At 53.9% G+C, this 20,805-nt stretch overlaps 1 protein-coding gene across 1 annotated transcript; it reads right to left on the reverse strand.

Moving 5' to 3' along the window:
* Positions 1–600: 600 nt before the first annotated feature.
* Positions 601–15,386, reverse strand: WNT3 (Wnt family member 3). The gene is made up of 3 exons (XM_064400160.1): positions 15,087–15,386; positions 5,737–6,002; positions 601–3,042 (listed from the first exon to the last, which is right to left on the reverse strand). The coding sequence occupies exons 1-3, from the start codon at positions 15,211–15,213 to the stop codon at positions 2,563–2,565; spliced, it is 873 nt and encodes a 290-aa protein (XP_064256230.1). The 5' UTR covers positions 15,214–15,386; the 3' UTR covers positions 601–2,562.
* Positions 15,387–20,805: the final 5,419 nt, after the last annotated feature.

Raw genomic sequence — 20,805 nt, forward strand, 5'->3', positions numbered from 1 at the left:
AACGGCCTCAGGCTGGGCCAGGGCAGGTTTAGATGGGATTTCAGGGAGAGTTATCCATGGGAAGTTGTCCAGCCCTGGCACAGCTGCCCAGGGCAGGGGTGGAGTCCCCATCCCTGGAGGGATTGTGTGGATGTGGCACTTGGGGACGGGGCTCAGTGGTGGCCTTGGCAGTGCTGGCAATGGTTGGACTCCATGATCCTAAAGGGTTTTTCCAACCCCACGGGTTCCATGACTCTGTGCTGAATCTCACTTGTGCACACTGTGCCCTGGCACTCCCTGAACCAAAATCTCAGCATTCAGCTGTAAAATCGCTTCTTTTTAAAATTTTTTTAAAAAATTTTTGGCCATCATTGTCTCGATTCCTTTAAGAGATACCTCTGTCCATGCCAGGGAGGTGGAACTATGTGACCCTTAAGGTCCCTTCCAGCCCACACCACTCTGGGATTCCATGATTCCGTGGCTGTCCCTGTCCATGAGCAGCTGGGACATGACCCACTGCTCTGTAGCTGTTCAGCAGGACCCTCAGAGCCAAACCACACAAGCTGGCAAGTGCATGTTTTTGAATTTTTACCTTTTCTTTAATGATGTACCACAAAAAATGGAAGTTGAAATATATTTTTCTCCAAATATATATATTTATATAATATATAATCTTAGTTAACTCAAGTATATACATTGTATAATAAATAATGCTTATAAAAAGAGAAATTTTCTGAATATAAAATAAAAAAAAAATCGACCTCTACAACTTTATACAAAACTTTGGATACAGCAGATTGATGGAAAAAGATCTTCCATTCAGTGCTAGAATACCTGGCTACAGTAAAATAATTACAAGGCAATAAATGTTCTATTTAATATTAAATACCTTTTCTTGATTAAAAAACAAACAAACAAAGAAGGGATTTTGTTTAAAGTCGGGTACTGGGAGTCTTTCCAGACATGGATTTAATATATACTTTAAATAGATGCATATCAGAGGACGGCGTGGCTCTGGCTGGGGGAGGCTTTTGGAGTTCTCTGGGATTTGAATTTTCGGGAGCAAAGGCTGCTCTGAAGGGATCTGGAGCTCTGCAGGGAGGGACCTGGGGTTCTGCTCTGCCTGAGGGCCCCCTGCTCCCTGCCAGGGGTCTCTCCCCTTTATTGCTCTGTGCAGCTGCAGGGGTCTCACTCCCAGGAGAAGGGAGAGTGGAGCAGCAGCCCCAGCCGCAGTGGCCCCACTCCCTGGAGTTCACTGTCTGGGCTGTGTTTGAGCATGGCTGTAGGTCCTGGAGCCCACCAGCACAGAGGGAGTGTTTATTTATTAATTTCACAGGTCAGTCCTCCTGGAGGAGGTAACCCAGGGAGAGGGGATGTGCTCAGGGACAGGGGTGGCCTGGGGAGCAGGGGGGGACAAACACTGGTTCTGCTGCACGGGATGGGCTGTGGGCTGTGGGATGTGGGGGAATGTGGCCCAAATCCCTGCTCGTGGCACAGGAGCTTCCTGGATGATTGCTGACAGCTCAGTAAATCCCCTGGCAGGGGAAGGCTCTGCCCGGCATTGTGCTGTGGGGCCACACCTGGCTGGAGGGAAGGCAGACAAGGAGGCTGGGACAGAGATTTCCTCTCTCCCTGGAATCTCTCATGTTCAGAGCTGGTGCAGCAGCTCACCTGGCAGGTAACCTGTCCCCAGAGAGATCCCTGAGCTCCCTCTGGGGTGTAAAGTCATGTTAGGGAATGCAGAGTCAATAGGTACTGACCTGATCCCCAAAATCCTCTCCTGGGCAGCTGCATGGTGAGGAGGGGCTGGGACGATGCTGTGCCCTGTAGGAGGTGGCAGCAGTGCCCTGTGCCCTGCTCCTGTCCTGGGCCAGGTGCAGAGGGTCAGCTCTGGGCTCTGCCTTCCTGCAGTGCTCCATGGGAGGTGTGGGGCAGGGGGAGCAGAGAGGACAGAGGGGAGGGGGAAGGAGAGACCACCCGTGGGCTCTGTTGGTGTGTTCAGACAGGTTTGGTTCTCCAGCATCACCTGGGAGCAGGGAGGAGGGAGCTGGGCTGGGCAGGGGGCTCCTCCTCTGCCCACTGCATCTGCTGAGACCAGGACAGCAGCAGCTGGGGGAGCTTTCACTGTGAACAACCCATTTCCACCTGAACCCCGTGTTGGTGCCTGCAGGGGCTGGACCTGTGGAGCAGGACAGAGCTGGGAGCTCTGGGGCTGCTGTGGCAGCAGCTCTGCCTCGTGGGGCTGTGCCTTGCTGGTCTCTGCTGCCTGCCTGTCCTGTCCCTGCCTTCCCTGCCCTGTCCCTGCTCTCCAGGGCATCTTGACCTGTCCCTGCCCTCCCTGTCCTGTCCCTGCCCTCCCTGTCATGTCCTGCCCTCCCCAGGCAGTCTGTCCTGCCCGAGGGACCAGCAGTCACACCTCGCCTGGGTGAGGTGCCCAGAGCCTTCTCGGTGCCCTGGCTGGGGCCACCAGGAGTTTTGTGCCATCCTCTGCAGCGTGAGGCCACGTGTGGGGCTGACCACGGGGCTGAGGGACCCCTCAGCCCTGCTCTGGAGCCCCCTCCACCAGTGCAGACCCACCTGTGCTTACTTGCAGGTATGGACGTCGTAGACCCGCGTGCACTCCTGGCAGCTGACGTAGCAGCACCAGTGGAAGATGCAGTGACACTTCTCCTTGCGCTTCTCAGTCCGGGTGTTGTGGCCCCGCCCGCAGCACAGGAGGTCGCAGCCGTCGATGCCGTGGGAGGTGACGTTGCACGTTCTGTCCCTCGTCCCAAAGGAGCCCGTCTCCGGGTTGGGCTCACAGAAATTGGGGGAGTTCTCGTAGTAGACCAGGTCCCGCTCCGTCGGCGGCTTGAAAAGCGCGTACTTGGCCCTGAGAGTTTCCACCCAGCCGCGGGACTCGCGGTGCTTCTCCACCACCATCTCCGAGGCGCTGTCGTATTTATCCTTCAGGTAGTCCCCGATGGCCCGGAAATCGGGCTGGGCCCACCAGCAGGTCTTGACCTCGCAGCTCCCCGAGAGCCCGTGGCACTTGCACTTGAGGTGCATGTGGTCCAGGATGGTCTGTGCGGGGCAGAGCACGGTCAGAGCAGTGGGTGGAACACGGGGTTTGCTCTCCATCACCCGCCTGTGCCACCTGGGCTTAAATGTCTGAGCTAAGCTCGGTCTGGGAAGCCTCACCTTGAGTTTTGGGGGCAGTTTTGGGCCCACAACATAAAAAAAGGCATTAAGCCACTAGAGAGTGTCCAAAGGAGGCCACAAGGATGGGGAAGGGTCTGGAGGGGCCATATGAGGGCATTTAGTTTGTTCAGCTGGAGGAGAGGAGACTGAGGTTGGACCTCACTGAGGTCCTCAGCACCCTCAAGAGGAGCAGTGGATGGAATCAATCTCTTCACTCTCGTGACCAGTGACAGGTCAGTGGCTGGAGCTGGGCCAGGGGAGGATTAGGTTGGATCTCAGGGAAAGGTTTTTCCCCAGAGGGTGCTGGCACTGCCCAGGCTCCCCAGGGAATTGTCCTGGCGCCGAGGCTGCCAGAGCTCCAAGAGGGTTTGGACAGCACTGCCAGGGATGACCAGAGTGGGATTTTGGGGTGTCTGGGCAGGGCAGGAGATGGATCAATGATCCCTGTGGGTCCCTTCCAGGCCAGGATATTCTCTGGTTCTGCAATTCTGTAAGCACGGGCTGGTTGGAGATACTGGGGGGCTTTAAGGATGTCACACTCCAATAGTACAGCTGAAGTGAGCAGCTGCTCGCATCATCCACCCCATCCAACCCAACCCCATTTTCCCAACCCAACCCAACCCAACCCAACCCTGTCCAATCCAATCCAATCCAATCCAATCCAATCCAATCCAATCCAATCCAATCCAATCCAATCCAATCCAATCCATTTTAATCCAGTCTAACCTAATCCTAATGTCTGATCCTTTTGTGGGGGTCCTTCCTGTGCTATGTGTGTGGACAGTCAGAGCCCAGAGAAGCTGAGGGCTGGAGATGTTTCTGAGCCCTGTGGATGGAGACTGATCCCTGTTCTCTCTAATGACCCTTCATTTATGTCCCAAGTCCAACAGTTTGTACTGAAAAGTGTGTGAAATTGGGAACCTACAGACAGGACTCTTCACCAAAATCTCCTTTGTGTGGAGAAAAATAATCACTGATTGTGAATAAAATTATTGGAGTTTGGTGAGGGATGGAAGGTGTCAGGCTTCTCTCCTTCCACCTCTACTTTCTGTGGTATGGAAAACTCATATCAGTGTTAGCTTCAAGCACTGTCGGAAAGGTCCCACTGGGTTTGCAAATGACCCAGGGCAGGCAGAGGCCCAGGTACTTGGTGACTGCAGGAATGGAATGGAATGGAATGGAATGGAATGGAATGGAATGGAATGGAATGGAATGGAATGGAATGGAATGGAATGGAATGGAATGGAATGGAATATTCTAGTTGGATGGGGCTGTGACTATCATCTCCAGGTAATCATTGTGTGGGATAATGTTGTAACAGAGAACATGCAGGAAGGAGGCACTGGGGGGAAAATCCTCTTCAGCCACTGCTGCCCTGGGGTTGGGTTTCTGTGGCTTTGGAAGGTGCTCAGGATGCCTGGGGAAGCTGTGACTGCCCCACCTGTGGAAGTGTCCAAGGCCAGGTTGGACGGGGCTTGGAACAGCCTGGGATAGTGGAAGGTGTCCCTGCCCATGCCAGGGGTGTGGAACAGGCTGGGCTTTAAGGTCCCATCAACTCAAACAGAATTCTGGAAGTTTGCACTGGAATCAAGGAATATTTTAGCTCTTAATCCCATGTGTCTGTTTGGAGGGAGAGGAAATGCCATGCCCTGGAAAATAATCCTAGCAAGTTGCTGCCTGGGAATTCCTATGATCCTACTCCATCAGGAGGAGCTGCACTGGGCTGTCCATGCAGGACTGGACACTCAGCCTGCCCCCACTGGACCTTAGCTGTCACCGTGATATTTTCTGAAAAATCCCTTCACCAGGATTTCTTCTCCTGAGAAGCTGAGAAGCCTCAGAGAGGAATGAAAACAATAATTATGATTGCTGCTCCTGTGTTTTGCTACTTTGGAATGTGGTCTGGAGATGGTTTACCAACAGGTGCATGTTTGATTGGTTTCATGTGAATTGCTTTAACTTAATGACCAATCAGGGTCCAGCTGTGTCGGGACTCTGGAAACAGTCACGAGTTCTTATTAGTCATTCTGGATAAGGCTTCTGATGTATCCTTTCTCTATAGTTTAGTATAGTATTAGTATAGTAAATATAATATAATATAATATAATATAATATAATATAATATAATATAATATAATATAATATAATATAATATAATATAATATAATATAATATAATATAATATAATAATAAATCAGCCTTCTGACATGGAGTCAGATTGTTTAAAAAAAGACTGGACTTGGTGCTATAGTCTGGTTGAGGTGCTAGGGCATAGGTTGGACTCGATGATCTTAGAGGTCTCTTCCAACCTCATTATTCTGTGATTCTGTGATTGATCTCTTCCCTCGTCCTGGAGACCCTCTCAAAGACCACAGCCAGCCTGTCCCCGCTGTGCTCCCATCCTGTCCCCGCTGTGCTCCCATCCTGTCCCCTCTGTGCTCCCATCCTGTCCCCTCTGGGGTCCCATCCTGTCCCCTCTGGGCTCCCATCCTGTCCCCTGTGTGCTGCCATCCTCTCCCCTCTGTGCTCCCATCCTGTCCCCTCTGGTCACCCATCCTGTCCCCTCTGGGCACTCACCGTCCGGCCGGCCTCGTTGTTGTGCCTGTTCATGGCGGAGCGCGCGTCCGGCCGGTTCTCCCGCGCGTCTGCGAACTCCCGGGACACCAGCACGCCGAAGTCGGCGTCCTCGCTGCACCCGCCCCACTTCCAGCCGTCCCCCGGGGGTCCCTTGTGGTGGGAGTCGCAGCCACAGATGGTGGAGGTGCCCTCGGCGCAGGAGCGGGTGACAGCGAAGGCCACTCCAGCCGAGGCGATGGCGTGCACGAAGGCAGATTCTCGAGTGGCTGCAGACAGAGCCCGGGGGTCGCTGGTCAGTGCCTCCTTCCCAGCCTCCCCCAGCAGCACCCCAACCTCACTGAAATGCCAGAAGTTATTTTGTTAATTTGTTAATGGAGGTTTCCTGGAGCGGGAGGTGCCGGCGTTGCCCTTGGGCAGCAGGAGGTGGGGCAGGGGTGTGACTCCAGCTCTGGGGGTCACACCTGCAGCATCTCCCAAACACAGGGTCCAGGATTCCAGCCAGCTCAGGGGTGAACAAGGCATCAGCAGCAGCTTGAGGGCCCTCAGGAGAGAGCTACTGGAGCAATTCCCAGCCTGGGAACTCAGAGAAGGGCTCTGTGCCAGGGGTTAGAGATGGAGGAGCTCATTGACCTGGGGAAATGTTTTGGATGATTCAGGACACACTGTGGGAGGACAGGTTTGACCCTGGCCTAGTGGCTGCACTGGCCCAGTCTCTCCCAAGCACAGTTGGAATCTCAGAATCAGCTTTCTCCCTGGGACACCTTTTGGCTCAGAGCTCTGCAGAGGTGCAGCTCCATGGGCAGTGACACCAGGCTGCTTCAGCCCAGCTGTGAGGATGGAGACCTCAGGTCTCTCAATCCAGAGCAGATGTTGGGGTCAATCCAGCCTTGTGCCAGTGTGCAGGAGGGGCTGGAGGCTGGAGCTCAGGGGCTGTGGAGCCTGGGCTGGAGGGCTCTGACTGCCTCGTGGGTCTGGTGTGATCAGATCATGGGAGCAGTCATCAGCAGATGTGGGATGAACCAGAAATTTCTGCTGAGAAAATCACCTTGGAGCCAGTCCCCTCCTTCCAGAGCAGGAGCCACGAAGGAGCCATCTCTCAGCTGTCCCCTGCATGCCTGCCCTGCTCCTGCCTGGTGCCTGGGGACAGCAGGCCCTCTCCCCAGCCTCAGTGTCTCTGCAGAGGTGGCCCTGGCTCCCAAAAGCCAGGTTTGCCAAGCTGAGGTGATGCCAGCCCCAGCAGGCTCTCGGGGGAGGTGGCTGTGGGTGGCTGCCAGCGGTGGGAATGTGCAGCCCTGCCCGGGGAGCTCCAAATGGGATCTGCAAGCAGGGCTGCTCAGTCCTGGCTGTGCTGGCAGCATCCCGCTGAGGTTTTAATCTCCTTTCAGCTCAAACTCTTTCCTCCTTGCCCTTCCCATCTCCGATGTGCCAGCAGGGATGCAGCCTCTACCAGCCAGGTTTTCCTGGGGGATCTTTCGCCAGCTGCTCCCACTGGCACCGCTGGGCACCGGTGGAAGGGCCCTGCTGCCAGTGAGGGGTCTCAGCCTGACAAAGGCTCTTTGGGTGGCCGTGATCCACAGCAGATCACATCAGGGAGCCAGCGAGCCCTCCTGGCCCCAGCCCAGGACAGCCCGGGGACAGGGGGAGGACACGAGTCGCTCTGGGACCGAGGTGGCTCCGCTGTCCCTGGGAGGTGTGGATGGGCACGGGGAGCAGGGTCACTGCCAGGGGCTGGGCCGAGGCGGGCTGGGCAGGGACCGAGGTGGGCTGGGCTGGGACAGAGCCGGGCTGGGCCGAGCCGGGCTGGCAGTGTCCGCCGGGCAGGGCCGCAATGGACACGGCTCCTGCAGCTGCCCCGTGGCCCTCGTTCCCCCGTGTCCCCATTCCCCCGGTGTCCCCTGTACCCCCGTGTCCCCTGTACCTCCCTGTGCCCCCCGTGTCCCTCCTGACTCCGTGTCTCCCGTGTCCCCTGTGTCCCCTGTACCCCCTGTACCCTCCATGCCCCCGGTGTCCCCTGTACCCCCTGTGTCTCCCGTTCCCCCCGTGTCCCCTGTGCCCCCGTGTCCCGGTGTCCCCCGTGCCCCCCTGTACCCCATGTCCCCTATGCCCCCCGTGTCTCCCGTGTCCCCTGTAACCCCCGTGTCCCCTCCATCCCCTGTGTCCCCGTGCCCCCCGTGTCTCCCGTGTCCCCTGTACCCCCTGTGCCCCCCGTACCCCCTGTGTCCCCTGTGTCCCCGTGTCCCCCCTATACCCCCTGTGCCCCCCGTACCCGCCGTGTCCCCCGTGCCCCTCGTGTCTCCCGTGTCCCCTGTACCCCCCGTGTCACCGGTGTCCCCGTGTCCCCCGCACGGTGCTGGCGGGGGGCAGCGAGCTGCGCTCACACCGCTCGCCTTGAAATTCTCGCCCGGCTCTGGGCGAGGAGCTGGGAGAATTTCCCAGAGATGAAATGCGGGAGCAGCGTTCCCAGAACCAGGGGAGGGGCTGCCGAGGGAGGATTAGAGCCGCCTTGACAGTGCACCACTGCGACTGTCTCCCAGCCGGGCCCGTTACCTGCTGGGACACTCAATTTGCCATTGTTCCCGCGGTGTCACACTGTATTACCAGCATAATGCGGAATGTTTCCGCCGGCCAGCGTACCCACGGCACAGAGCACTGGCATTCCCCAGGAGCACCTCGTAGCAACGGGGCAATGTTCCCCTGTCCTGCCGTCACCCTCCAATCCCGCCAGCCCGGCTGGGAAATCCCTATTGATGGCGCTCCCCAGCCCCCCAGAATGGCTAAAGGGCGTGTGAATGCGGCAGCGATTTGAAACGACTGCGGCGCTGCGATGGTATCGCTCGCCCTGCCTCACAGTAGGGGAGGAAGCTTAGCTCTTTCTCATCGGTATAAGCTTATTTTTCTCTCTCCTTCTCTCCTTTCCCTCCCCCTCCCTTTAAGCTGCTGAGTTTATATCAAGCCGGCCCCTGATCCCACACACCCCTGTTTAGATGCAAATGACTGCGAGTGTCATGGCTGAGAAAAGCCCTGGGTTATCGTGGTGCGGGTCTGCCTTTTCACAGCTCGTGTCAGGGGCTTAGCCGAGCTCACCGGGACCCCCGACGGCAGCCCGGGCCCAGCTGCCGCCCCTGCACCTGCCCCGGCCCCGGAGCATCTTCCCGGGAATGTCCCGGGCCAGGAGAGGAGCCCGGGCTGAGGGGACAGGAGCGCAGGGACTGGGGACCACCATGGTCCTCCAAGGGAATGGGGAGCATCCTTTTCACTATGGGCTGCACCTCGGGCTGCAGGGGAACCTGAGATCTGGAGCACCTCCTCCTCCTCTTCCTCCTCCTCTGCCCCTGGTGTCTGCAGAGCTGTTCCTCTCACCTGCTCTTCTCAGGCCACAATTACACCTGCACAGTAACTCATTTTTCCTTCATAAATCTGTTCTCTCAGAGGCATTACCACTGCTTCTGGCCCAGCCCTGGCCAGTGCACACCCATCTTGGAGCCAGCTGCCTTTGGCTCTGCTGCACATGGAGAAAGCTTCCAGCAGCTCCTCACAGCCACTCCTGTAGCCCCTCACTACCAAAGCTTGGCCACACAAAATCCAGAGCAGGAGAGGAGCCAGGGCAGCCGGGACAGGAGCTCAGGGAGTGGGGAAAGGTGTGAGCCTGCAAAGCTGACCCCTGCAGGTCCAGCCCTGCTGCCCTGCTCCTCCTCCCCAGCCCAGGGATCGCTGTCCAGCTGCCCTGTGTGTGTGCCAGCTTTAACCAAAATCCTGCATTTCATCACCAGCCCAGAGAACTGTGATTGCTCCCCCCCCGGAGCAATGTGTGGCTGCTGGCTCAGCCCTGGTTTGGGCAGGACTTGGCTGGAAGAGCCATTGGCTTTAGATAAGAGCTGACCTTATTTTACAAAGAAAAGGGAAAGGAGGGAAGGGGAAAGCAGGTTTTTCTTCCCTCCTTATCCCAGACTGCACACCTGCAGTATAAATCATCTTGGGGAATCTGCTTGTAAAAACATGATCTTACCCCACACTCAGGGGTTGGTTTTTTGGGATTTTTTTTTTTTAATGGCCTGGGTTAAAAACTAAGACATGGAAAAAAAAACCCAAAACCATAGAATCACAGAACTACAGAACAGTTTGGGTTGGGAGGGACCTTAAAGCCCATCCTATCCCACCCCTGCCAGGGCAGGGACACCTCCCACTGTCCCAGGCTGCTCCAGCCCCAGTGTCCAGCCTGGCCTTGGGCACTGCCAGGGATGCAGGGGCAGCCCCAGCTGCTCTGGGCACCCTGTGCCAGGGCCTGCCCACCCTCCCAGGGAACAATTCCTAATTCCCAAGATCCCATCCATCCCTGCTCTCTGGCAGTGGGAGCCATTCCCTGTGTCCTTTCATTGATAGATTCTTGTCCCCAGCTCTCCTGGAGCCCCTTCAGGCCCTGCAAGGGGCTCTGAGCTCTCCCTGAAGCCCTCTCCTCTCCAGGTGAGCACCCCCAGCTCTCCCAGCCTGTCTTTCCTTGCAGAGGATCAGTGGCCTTAGGAAAGCAAAGCCTGGGCAGGTACAGCAGCCAAAACCTTGTGAGTCTGACGCTGGGGTGGGAAATGTGGAGGAGCCCTGGTGGGTGAGGGCAGAGCCTCGCCAGGGGAGTTGCTCAGCAGCTCCCACATGGGCTCAGCCCCTGGGGTACCCTGAGCTGCCTTTGTGTTCTGTGCCCTGCCAGGGGCTGCAGGGGGAGAGGTTGGGGCTGTGGGTGACACTGGGGAGGCCCTGGAGGCAGGAATCCCTTGGGTATCCAGGGAGGGCAGCCTGTGCCCCACACTGGCAGCAGAGCTCACAGCCTGGAGGATGCCCCAGGGAGGAGCAGCCCAGGAAGGCTTGGACCCACACTGGGACATGAGTGTCTGCTCAGCTGAGTGCTCCCACACTGTGCTGCTCTGCAGGCTGAGCCCTCCTTCACTGGAAGTGACCATGGTTAACATGTTTGCAGCTCCTTTAAAATGAAATTACCCTCAATTTCTTTTTAGGCTCTATTAGAAAAGATTTTTGATGCTGTTGTAGTGAGAACTGCACCTTTGAAGCTTTTCCAAAATAGCCTCAATCTACCTGAGGGAGCAGCAGCTGAGATGATCCAAGTTAATTCTGACAGGGGATTTCACCCAGGTGTTTGCGAGGTGAAACCTCAACCCTCTGTGGCCAAATGCAGAGTGTGGGCTGGGACAGGGATTGTCCTGGTTTGGGTTTGGTTTGTGGGGCTGCACCCCTGGGTGTGCTGGAAGTCAGGAAAAGGGAACATGGCAATGGAGGCCACAGGATCCAGATAATGCGCCCAAAACTCTTGGTTTGAGAACCACCTAAAGGGGCTCCAGGAGAGCTGGAGAGGGACTGGGGACAAGGGATGGAGGGACAGGACACAGGGAATGGCTCCCACTGCCAGAGGGCAGGCATGGATGGGAGATTGGGAATGAGGAATTGTTCCCTGGGAGGGTGGGCAGGCCCTGGCACAGGGTGCCCAGAGCAGCTGGGGCTGCCCCTGCATCCCTGGCAGTGCCCAAGGCCAGGCTGGACACTGGGGCTGGAGCAGCCTGGGACAGTGGAAGGTGTCCCTGCCCTGGCAGGGTGGCACTGGGTGGGGTTTGTCCCACCCAACCCAGTCTGTGACTCCTGTTCCATCCAAGGAAGAGGCTGAGTGGGATCAGATGCTCTTTCAAAGGTCCCCTCCAGCTCAGACTGTTCCATGATCTCTGAAGGCCCAGGAGTGTCCACAGCCTTGTCAGGGATGAGCAGGGCTGGTCCCACCCTCCTCAGAGCTGCCAGCACCTCTCAGCTCTGTCACCAGCCCTGTGAGCTCAGCCACATCCCCTCTCTCCTCCCTCAGCTGGGGGAGCCTGGGAAGGTTCTGGTTTTCTCTGCTGCAGACTCCTGGAATCTCAAAGGCTCCCTGTGTTCCTCACTGCCACACAGTGACACCAGTCCCATCCTCAATCTGCTCATTAATTTTGAAGGCAGCAGGGAAAAGACACGAGCACAGTTCAAAAATGTGAATAATCCCCACCATCAGATGGGCTGGGCTTTGATGTGTCCTCCTTTGCAGATGATGCTGTTTATTTTTAACTGCTCCACTTACAGGTTAGTGAGACACCAGGATAAATACACGCTGGGAGCCTGGCAGGGCTGTCTGGAGATGTCACAGGGGGACTGGCAAAGCTGAATATCCAACGTGCTCACTCATTTTTCTCCATCTGTCAGAAGAGTTTCAGAGCTCTGGGTGATATTTTACCTTGTCAGCTCAGGCTGTGTGGAGATGCTGAGGCAAGTCCACACACGAGGCTTTGCTCGAGTCCCTGCAGCCGAAAGAATCTTAAAATATTCTCCATAAATTCAAAGTTCAGTTTGCTCATTACAGGGAGGATGGTTCAAATCTGATCTTTAAGTGCTTTCCCGCTGACAGAAATGGTGCTGAGAGATTTTCAGTGTCTCAATGCTTGAGCAGTTCTTTCATAACTTGTTTAGAATTTTTTATGACAGTTTTTTAAGAAAATTAAAACTTTCTGATCTTTTAAGTGCTGAAATTTAGGACAGGCTTTTATTAGGCAGCAAATCAGAGTGTGTTGAGCCCTGCTGACATGTTATTTGGTAGTAAATACAATAGTTACCCCAAAATACACTCTGGCACAACAGAGGGGAAATGAATCTCATGGTGCCTATTAGTGCTCTAATAAGGCTTGACAATCCTGGTTCCTGCAAAGAATGCCACATTAACACAAAGGAATGATTTCCACTGGAATTCTCAACTGACATTTCATGGATCTGAAACGATACCTACCCTCACTAGGAGGCTGAAACTGGAAAAAAAGGATATCATGAACTGTTTCTTTGCAGAATATTGGGGCTTTGAAAGAAAGATTCACCAGGACTCCTGCGTTCTCCAGGGGACTGTTGGGAAAGAGTCCAAAGTCCTGCTCTCACCCCAATTTCTCCAGTTCCTTGAAGCCTGTACCATAAAATTCCCATTTCCAAAGTACCACTGCAAACAATAATTTCTGTGCAATAGAGAGATTTTGGGCTGCAGGGACCCAGTGGTGTCAGCAGCCAGGAAGGGGTGGGGGAAATGGTTTTGGTTCTGTTTATGAAGCTGTGGAAGCAAGATATCACCTGTGGATGTCCCTTGTGCTGAACGTGGCACAGAGTGAGCAAAATCCATGGGAAAACTGGAGATTTTTATCCACTGGGACCTTTTAATTCTCCACTTGGTTCAGTTTTGTGGGAATGCTTTTTCATCTGGGCTCTGGGCCATCTGAGATGTGGGACAGGTTAGCATGGGGCTGTGCTGGGGGGTCAGGGTGGATCTCAGGGAAAGGTTCTGCCCCCAGAGGAGCTGGCACTGCCCAGGGAATGCCAGAGCTCCAGGAGGGTTTGGACAGCACTGCCAGGGATGCCCAGGGTGGGATTCTGGGGCGTCTGGGCAGGGCAGGAGCTGCACTGGATGATCCCTTCAAACTCAGGGAATTTTGTGATTCTATGATTTGTTCCTCCAGCACCTCCCTCCAGGCTGTTTTGGGGCCCTTTCTCCCTTTTCCAGTGTCATGCCCCATGATGTCTCTGGGAACCCCAATTTTCTGGTGCCTCATCAGTGCTCCAGTGTGCCTGACCTGTGCCAGTTTAGAAAGGTGGCATTTCAGGAGCAGGGCATGAAAAGGAGTTTAGAGAGAGGAGAGGGAAAATCAATTTATAACCTGTCCTTATTTCCTGCTTTTTGGGCTCATTTGTGAAAAGATTCATTGAAATCCCATTGAAAAAAAAGATTTCTTGAGCTAAGCCTGATCAGGACCATGGATTTCAACCATGGTTCCTCACTGCAGGGGAAACCTGAGCCCAGGGACCTCTTGGGGTGAGCAGTTTGTGCTTCAGTGGCTCTGCCTTGATCCCAAAGAGCTCAGGCACAGCCCCTCTCCTTGGCTCTTCCCACGGGTCTGCTGGACCCACTTTGGAAATGCTGCATGCCCAGGACAGGGAGGTGGAGCCCCTGATCCCAGAACTTGAGAGTGCCTGGGGCTAAACTTTCCCTTCCTTTACATCCTCCCTGACCCTTCTGAGCTCCTGGGATGGGAACCTTTCCCTCCTTGTGATGGGAACACACCAAAAACTTGGAAGAGAAAGAAACTGGAGACATTTGGGTTGAAAGCTGGCACATGAGTGTGGTAATCACATATCCTCTGAACAGAGAGAGACAGCTCTCTGCCAGGATTTTCCTGGGAAGCTGTGAGAAAGCTCAGAGAAAACTCACAGAGAAAAGAATAAGAAACAATTCCTATCTCCACTTGCTGCATCTGTTGTTGTGCACATGTGGAATGTGTTATGAAAATTGTTCACCAAAAGATAGTTTCTTAATTGGACACTAAATGGTGTTTGAAGAGATTGACCAATTAAGTCAAAGCTCTATCAGACTCTCCGTGAGAGTTATTAAGCTTCTTAATAATGTAGTATAATAAAACAATTAATCAACCTTCTGCAATCATAGAGTCAATACTAATTATTACCTGACTTGGAGCCTGCCACGACACATCAGAGCCTCTCCCTGTCCAGCAGGATAATCCTGGTGCATCCCAAAGTCCAGAGGAGCTCAGTACATGATCCTGGTGTACCCCAAAGCCCAGGTGAGCTCAATACACAAACCTGGTATACCCCAAAGCCCAGAGGAGCTGTGGGGAGCTCAATGCAGAATCCTGGTGCATCCCAAAGCCCAGGGGAGCTGTGGGGAGCTCAATGCACAATCCTGGTGCACCCCAAAGCCCAGGGGAGCTGTGAGGAGCTCAGCACACAATCCTGGTGCACCCCAAAACCCAGGGGAGCTCAGTACACAATCCTGGTGCACCCCAAAACCCAGAGGAGCTCAGCACACAATCCTGGTGCACCCGAAAGCTCAGGGGAGCTCAGCACACAATTCTGGTGCACCCCAAAACCCAGGGGAGCTCAGTACACAATCCTGGTGCACCCCAAAACCCAGGGGAGCTGTGGGGAGCTCAATGCAGAATCCTGGTGCATCCCAAAGCCCAGGGGAGCTCAGCACACAATCCTGGTGCATCCCAAAACCCAGGGGAGCTGTGGGAAGCTCAATTCACAATCCTGGTGCACCTCAAAGCCCAGGGGAGCTGTGGGGAGCTCAGCACACAATCCCGTTGCACCCCAAAGCCCAGGGGAGGTCAGTACACTATCTTGGTGCACCCCAAAGCCCAGGGGAGGTCAGTACACTATCCTAGTGCACCCCAAAGCCCAGAGGAACTGTGAGTAGCTCAGTGCAGAATCCTGGTGTACTCCAAAGCCCAGGGGAGCTGTGCCAGCCCTGCCCCTGCCCAGCTGCCCCCCCGGGGTACCTTTGTCCAGGACGGGCCCGAAGATGGCCAGGCTGTCGTCGATGGTGGTGCAGTTCCAGCGGCGGCCCCGGAACTGGTGCTGGCACTCCTGGATGCCCAGCTTCACCCCCTCGGCCACGCTGGGCATGATCTCGATGTAGTTGCGGCAGAAGCGGAGCTGCTTGGGGACCAGGCCGGGGATGGAGCCGCAGAGGATGGGCTGGGAGCCCAGGGAGCTGTACTGCTGGCCCAGGGCCAGCGACCTGCAGGGACACGGACAGGGCCTGCAGCTCTCCTCACTGAGAGCAGCAGGCACAACTTCCTAAGGGCTTCTCTTAGGGAAAAACAGTGAGGAACTCACACAAGAAGAGAAAACAATTCTTATTTCTATTTTCTGCTCCTGTTGTTTGGCACATGTGGAATGTGTTACGGAGATTGTTTACCCAAAGTGATTTGTTAATTAGACACTAGTGGAAGTTGTTTTGATTCCTTGGTTAACTGAGTCAAAAGCTGTGTCCTGACACTCTCAGACAATCAGGAGTTTTTCTTTAGTTTTCCTTAGTATAGTATCTCTTTAGTATGTAATTTAGTACAGTATTTGTGTAATATAGTATAGCTTAATAAAGCAATTGTTCAACCTTCTAAATCATGGAGTCAGAACACATTATTCCCCACATGAGGGTTACCCTACATCAACAGGAGACAGTGTCAGGGCTGGGGAACACCCCATGCCTGGCCGTGCCCTGTCCTGGTGCCACTAATCACCCCAACCCTGCCCCCACCATCCCCAGGGGTGTGGGAAATGGATTTGTAGGGAATTCTCCAAGCCTGGCAGAAGACTCACACAGTGTGCATCTGTGTGCAAACCTGGAGATAAGAAATGCTGAGTTAGAAATGCCATGGAACAGGACAGGCATTGCTGAGAGAGAAATGGAACTAGAAACTGATGCCTTGAGAAGGCTGCCCGAGAACAGAGACTGGACAGAACTAAAAAATAAAGTAGGGATTTATTAGGAGGCCCCAATGGATCCACCTTGGGCAGCACAAGAGCCCAGGCAGGGCTGCATCCAAGATGAACCAAAATGGTCACAAAATGCCCCACTGGTCACAGGGTCTCTCACTTATATAGGTTTTGCTCCATTTGCATATTGGAGTTAATTGTCCAATTGCAGCCCCAGCCCATGCAATCCCATCCTTGTTTTTCTCTCTTCATTCCACGTTGTTTCTGCTCTTGGGCCTGAGATCTGGATCATTTGTCCTTGGTCCCCAGCTGGAGAAGGAATTGTTTTGTCTCCCTACTCTGTGCAGAGCTCACCATCCCCTCATATGAAGCCCAGAGACACCCACTAAAGAAACACAGAACCTGAAAAATAGAAAAGCTAAAACCTGAGGCATCAAAACAAGTTTCAAAGGATGGCCTTGCAAATAACACAAGATACTTTGGAGAAATAGAACTGTGAAAGATGCATTGTAGTAGGAGCCACAAGGGGTAGTTTGAGATGATTGGCATTAAGGCATTTACAGCATGGTGTGGCAAAAGCTGATAGGCCAAGAAACACTTACAGTGTATTGAAATTAGGAAATAGTTGACTTCTGATTGTGATGGCATGAATTATAACACGTGTTTTTTCTCACCCTTCACATGAGACTGAAAATGGAATAAAAGTTTTTAAAACACCTCTCAGCTGCCCCATCAGAAAAGGGCTGAGTCCAACACAGGGGGAGTTTGGTGAGCCAAGAGCTCAGGGGGACAAAGTTCTGAACCCCAGGGATTCCTGAGGGATTCCTGAGGGAACAGAACTCTGCTGACAGCCCTGGTGTGGGCAGGTGGGGACACCCCTGGCCTTGGGGGGCACAGGGCAGCCAGCTCTGCATGGAGCCATCCTGGGTACCCCAGAGCCCCCGAGGACCCCCCAGGGGGCTGGAGGATCTGACAGGACCTGCCAGGGGCTGCACCCAGGGCAGCCTGGGGAATACTCTGGGATCTCTCAGCTGTCAGGAGAGCTGATGTGGAGCTTCTCAGCTGTGCCAAGGTGGAAAGTGCCCTGTGCAAGGCCAAGCTCAGCAGCAGAGGGATCAGCATTGCTGCACAGGGCTGCTCTGGGCTCAGAGGTGTCAGTGCCTCTGTTCCAGGCTGGGCACCTGTGCAGGTGGCCCTGGCAGAGACTGAGCCACCACAGCTCCACCTGGATGGACACCAGGCTCAGGACACCACCTGTGCAGGTGGCCCTGGCAGAGACTGAGCCACCACAGCTCCACCTGGATGGACACCAGGCTCAGGGAGCAGCTGAGAGCTGGGCAAGGTGCAAGACAGGTCTGAGAGGATCCTTTGCACTGCACCAAGGAGATATAAATGATAATAATTCCATTAGCATACATAATATTCACATACTTCATGAATCATGTTTTTCCCCTTCTGTTTGACAAATTAAAAAAATAACATGCATTTATTGCATTTTCCTATGCAATAAAAAGGAACCATTTCTCAGCAGTTTAAATGGAGAATTAGATCCAATATTATGATGGAGTCTTTCCATATGCTCTCTTGTTATTTAATTCTTGCATAATCTTTGCAATTAAGTGTTTAATAATGTTTGGTTTTTTTTCCTCACCAAATTAGGGACTAGTCTTTTGTTGCTTTTCCCCCTTCAAGGAAAGAAGAGTTAGGTAAGAACTGTGGGATTGATTTAATCAAAAGGCCCGCAGAGATTATTTTATTATTTTGTTCTGTTTGAAGGCTTGAGGAAGTAAAACATAATGACCACAAAAACACTCTGTGGCCTTAATGTATGTCATCTGCCCAATGCCCCCAGGAAAAAGACATCATATGCTGTATATTTAAACCTGCTTCTCCGATGAGGTTGCTGTTTTGTCATTCTAAATTTTGAAAAATCACAGGAGGTATGTTCACAAAACCCATTAACAAATAAGATTTGTGCTCACACTTCCTACACATTGTTTTGAAAATTGGTCCCTGAGGGCTGCCAGTGGCCCAGCATCAAACTGTGGGAACAGTGGGTCAAACTGGCCAGAAATTGTCACTGAAGGGTGAAGACACAGGGCCCGAGGAGGCACTGAGACACCCGTGCTGCCCAGGAGCAGGGACAGCCTGGGGGTTCAGAGGTGTGTGAGCAGCAGCTCTGTGCCACGGTGACCACCAGAGCAGAGACCTCCCTGAGCAGGCACCGCTGCGGGCAAAGGAAGAGAGCTTTGGCTCAGCGTGTTCTCAGCCCTTTGTGGGATTGTTGGGGTGTCCTGAGCAGGGCCTGGAGCTGGCCTGGGTGGTCCTTGTGGGCCTCTTCCAGCTCAGGAGATTCTCTGACCCCCTGGTTCTGTTTCTCCAGGGGCAGGAGCTGAGGTGAGGCCCCAGCAGCGCTGAGCAGCAGGGCAGGAGCTGCTCCCTGGCCCTGCTGTCCCTGGGCCAGCCCTGGTGGCTCTCTGGATGCTCCACACTCAGGCTTTGGCCCAGGTCTTGCTCTGCACTCTCTGCTGGCTGCCCCAGCCTTTGCAGGTGTACAGGGCTGCTTTATTCCAGGTTGTTTTTCCCCAGGCTGTTTTCTCCCAGGTTGTTTTTTCCCAGGTTGTTTTTACCCAGGTCCCTTGGTTGGAGTTCATCCCATTCCTGTCACATTCCACCCACCTGTGGTACCAACCACTCCCCCCCCTGCATTTGTGTTTCTTCCCCAAGCTCCTGGAGATTGTGTGGAATAAAACAATCATTTTAGGGCTTGGTTCACCCAGGCTGGGAGAGACCTCAGGAGGGCTCAGAGGAGGGCCATTTCCAGGTCACATTTGGTTTCTCAGGGCCTTGTCCTTCCACAGTTTGAGCCCCTCCAAGGACAGAGATGCCATGGGACACGTGAGTGACTGTGTCACCCAGAGCTGCTCTGCCAGGCTGGAGGCTGAGCTAGCATCAGCTGATTTCATTACACATGAATGATTTTAAGGATGGAAAGGGAATCCCAGGGAACCTGCTCAGGAGAAATCTGCTGGAGACACTGACGGGGAGGACCTGACTGCCACCCCTGCCCCAGTGCTGTCCTCCTGCTCCCTGCTCCTCCTGCCCCTCTCTGCCCCTGGGACACCTGCCTGAGGCTTCAGCAATCTTTGGGCTGCACATCTCCCACTCTTGGATGCACGTGGGGAGAAGCAGATGTGGCTGGGAGGCAGAAGCAGTGCCCTGGGACTGGCTCCCAGAGCTGCTCTGAGCTTCCAGCTCCCTCCCATCCCATGGGATGCCCTGGGACTGGCTCCAAACCCCCTGGGGGTGCTGCCCTCCAGGAAAGCAGCTCCTTGGGAAGGTGTTTGTCTGTCCTGTGCTGTGTGAGCAGGGCAGGGTCTGGGCTGGCCCTTGGGGTGTGCTCACGGGGGCTTTTACAGGTTCCTGACAAGAGATAAGCAAAGGGCCAGGAGGGGACCCTGTGTGCTGGGGGCAATCTGCTGGGTCACCCCTTTCTCCTTCTTCTGCAATCCCATCAGCTGGTGCTGTCTGTGATGAGTCCTGGGAGATCCGGGGGTCCTGGAGATGGGCAGGAATTTGCTCAAACCTGGGTAAAGTTGGCATTTGTGTGAGGAGTGTGCTCCAGCCCCTGGGTCTGCTAAGCTCAGTGCTGCAGCTTTTTACTGGAAATGCAGGGAGAGCCTCTCTGGGATGTGCTGCTCTGGGAGCAATCTTTGCTTCTTTTTTGCCAGGGATGAAATGTATGAGATGGTATTTCTTGTTGGGACCCAGATGTTTATTGGTTCTTATCCATGTTACAGTCTCACAAGCCCTGAGTTCTGCAGCACTTCAACAAACTAAAATTGGAGCCTCATCTCTCTCTACAAGGCCTTTTAAGGATAAACTTTCCAATTAAGAAATGACACCTAATTATTTTTACTTTTAACTCAATAACCAACCACCCATGGCCTGCAATGTGCACTTTTTTATCCAATTACACAAAACCACCCACACCCATGGAGAAGAAGGTGAAGAAAAAGGTGAAGGAGAAGAAGAAGAAGGACCAGCCTCCACCCTAAAACCTCCATCTTGCTCTCTATATATTATTATATTCTAAACCCTTCAACTCTAAGTTTTCCACCCTGTGATATCACACACCTCTATTCAAACTCCACACCCACAATCCCAGTTCTTTCATTCCATTTTGGAAGCCTTCTCCACAGCCTCAGGTCAATGCAGTGTTCTCCTGGGGGTCAGAGCCTGTCAGCACTGAAAGTTTGAAATTCTCAGTTTCCAGGGTTCCAGCACTGCTCTGGGAGTGTTTTCTGGCTCTGAACCCAGCAGCTGGAAGCAGATGAATTTGAAGAACTTTTTTTCCCCTCCCCACAGCAGGGCAGCTCCAGCCCTGTGGCAGGAGATCTCTGGGCTGTCACCAAGGGCACAGCTTGTCCCCTAGAGCACTCCCTGCATTGCAGCTCTCCCTTGCCCTCCTGAGGGATCTCCCATATAAAAGGGGACAAACTGGAGGGATCCTGGGTCCCTCTGTGCCCCTTGCCCTGACAAGGCACACGGAGGGATGGAGGAGGCAGGAAGAGGCTCTCCCTGTGGACAAACTGGCAGAGGATGGATTATTTTCACTCTGAGTTTCTAATTTCAGTCTAATCCAGTGTCTAAACCCACCTTTCTAACAATTTAGCCTGACAAAATTGTTAGAAAGATTGTACATTTTCCTCACTGGAGCCTCCAGCACACCAGGAGGTGCAGGAGGAGACCCAGGAGTGCTGCTGGTCGTGGTGGCTC

Source organism: Passer domesticus, chromosome 27 (genome assembly GCF_036417665.1).
Source record: "Passer domesticus isolate bPasDom1 chromosome 27, bPasDom1.hap1, whole genome shotgun sequence".
Lineage (NCBI taxonomy): Eukaryota > Metazoa > Chordata > Aves > Passeriformes > Passeridae > Passer > Passer domesticus.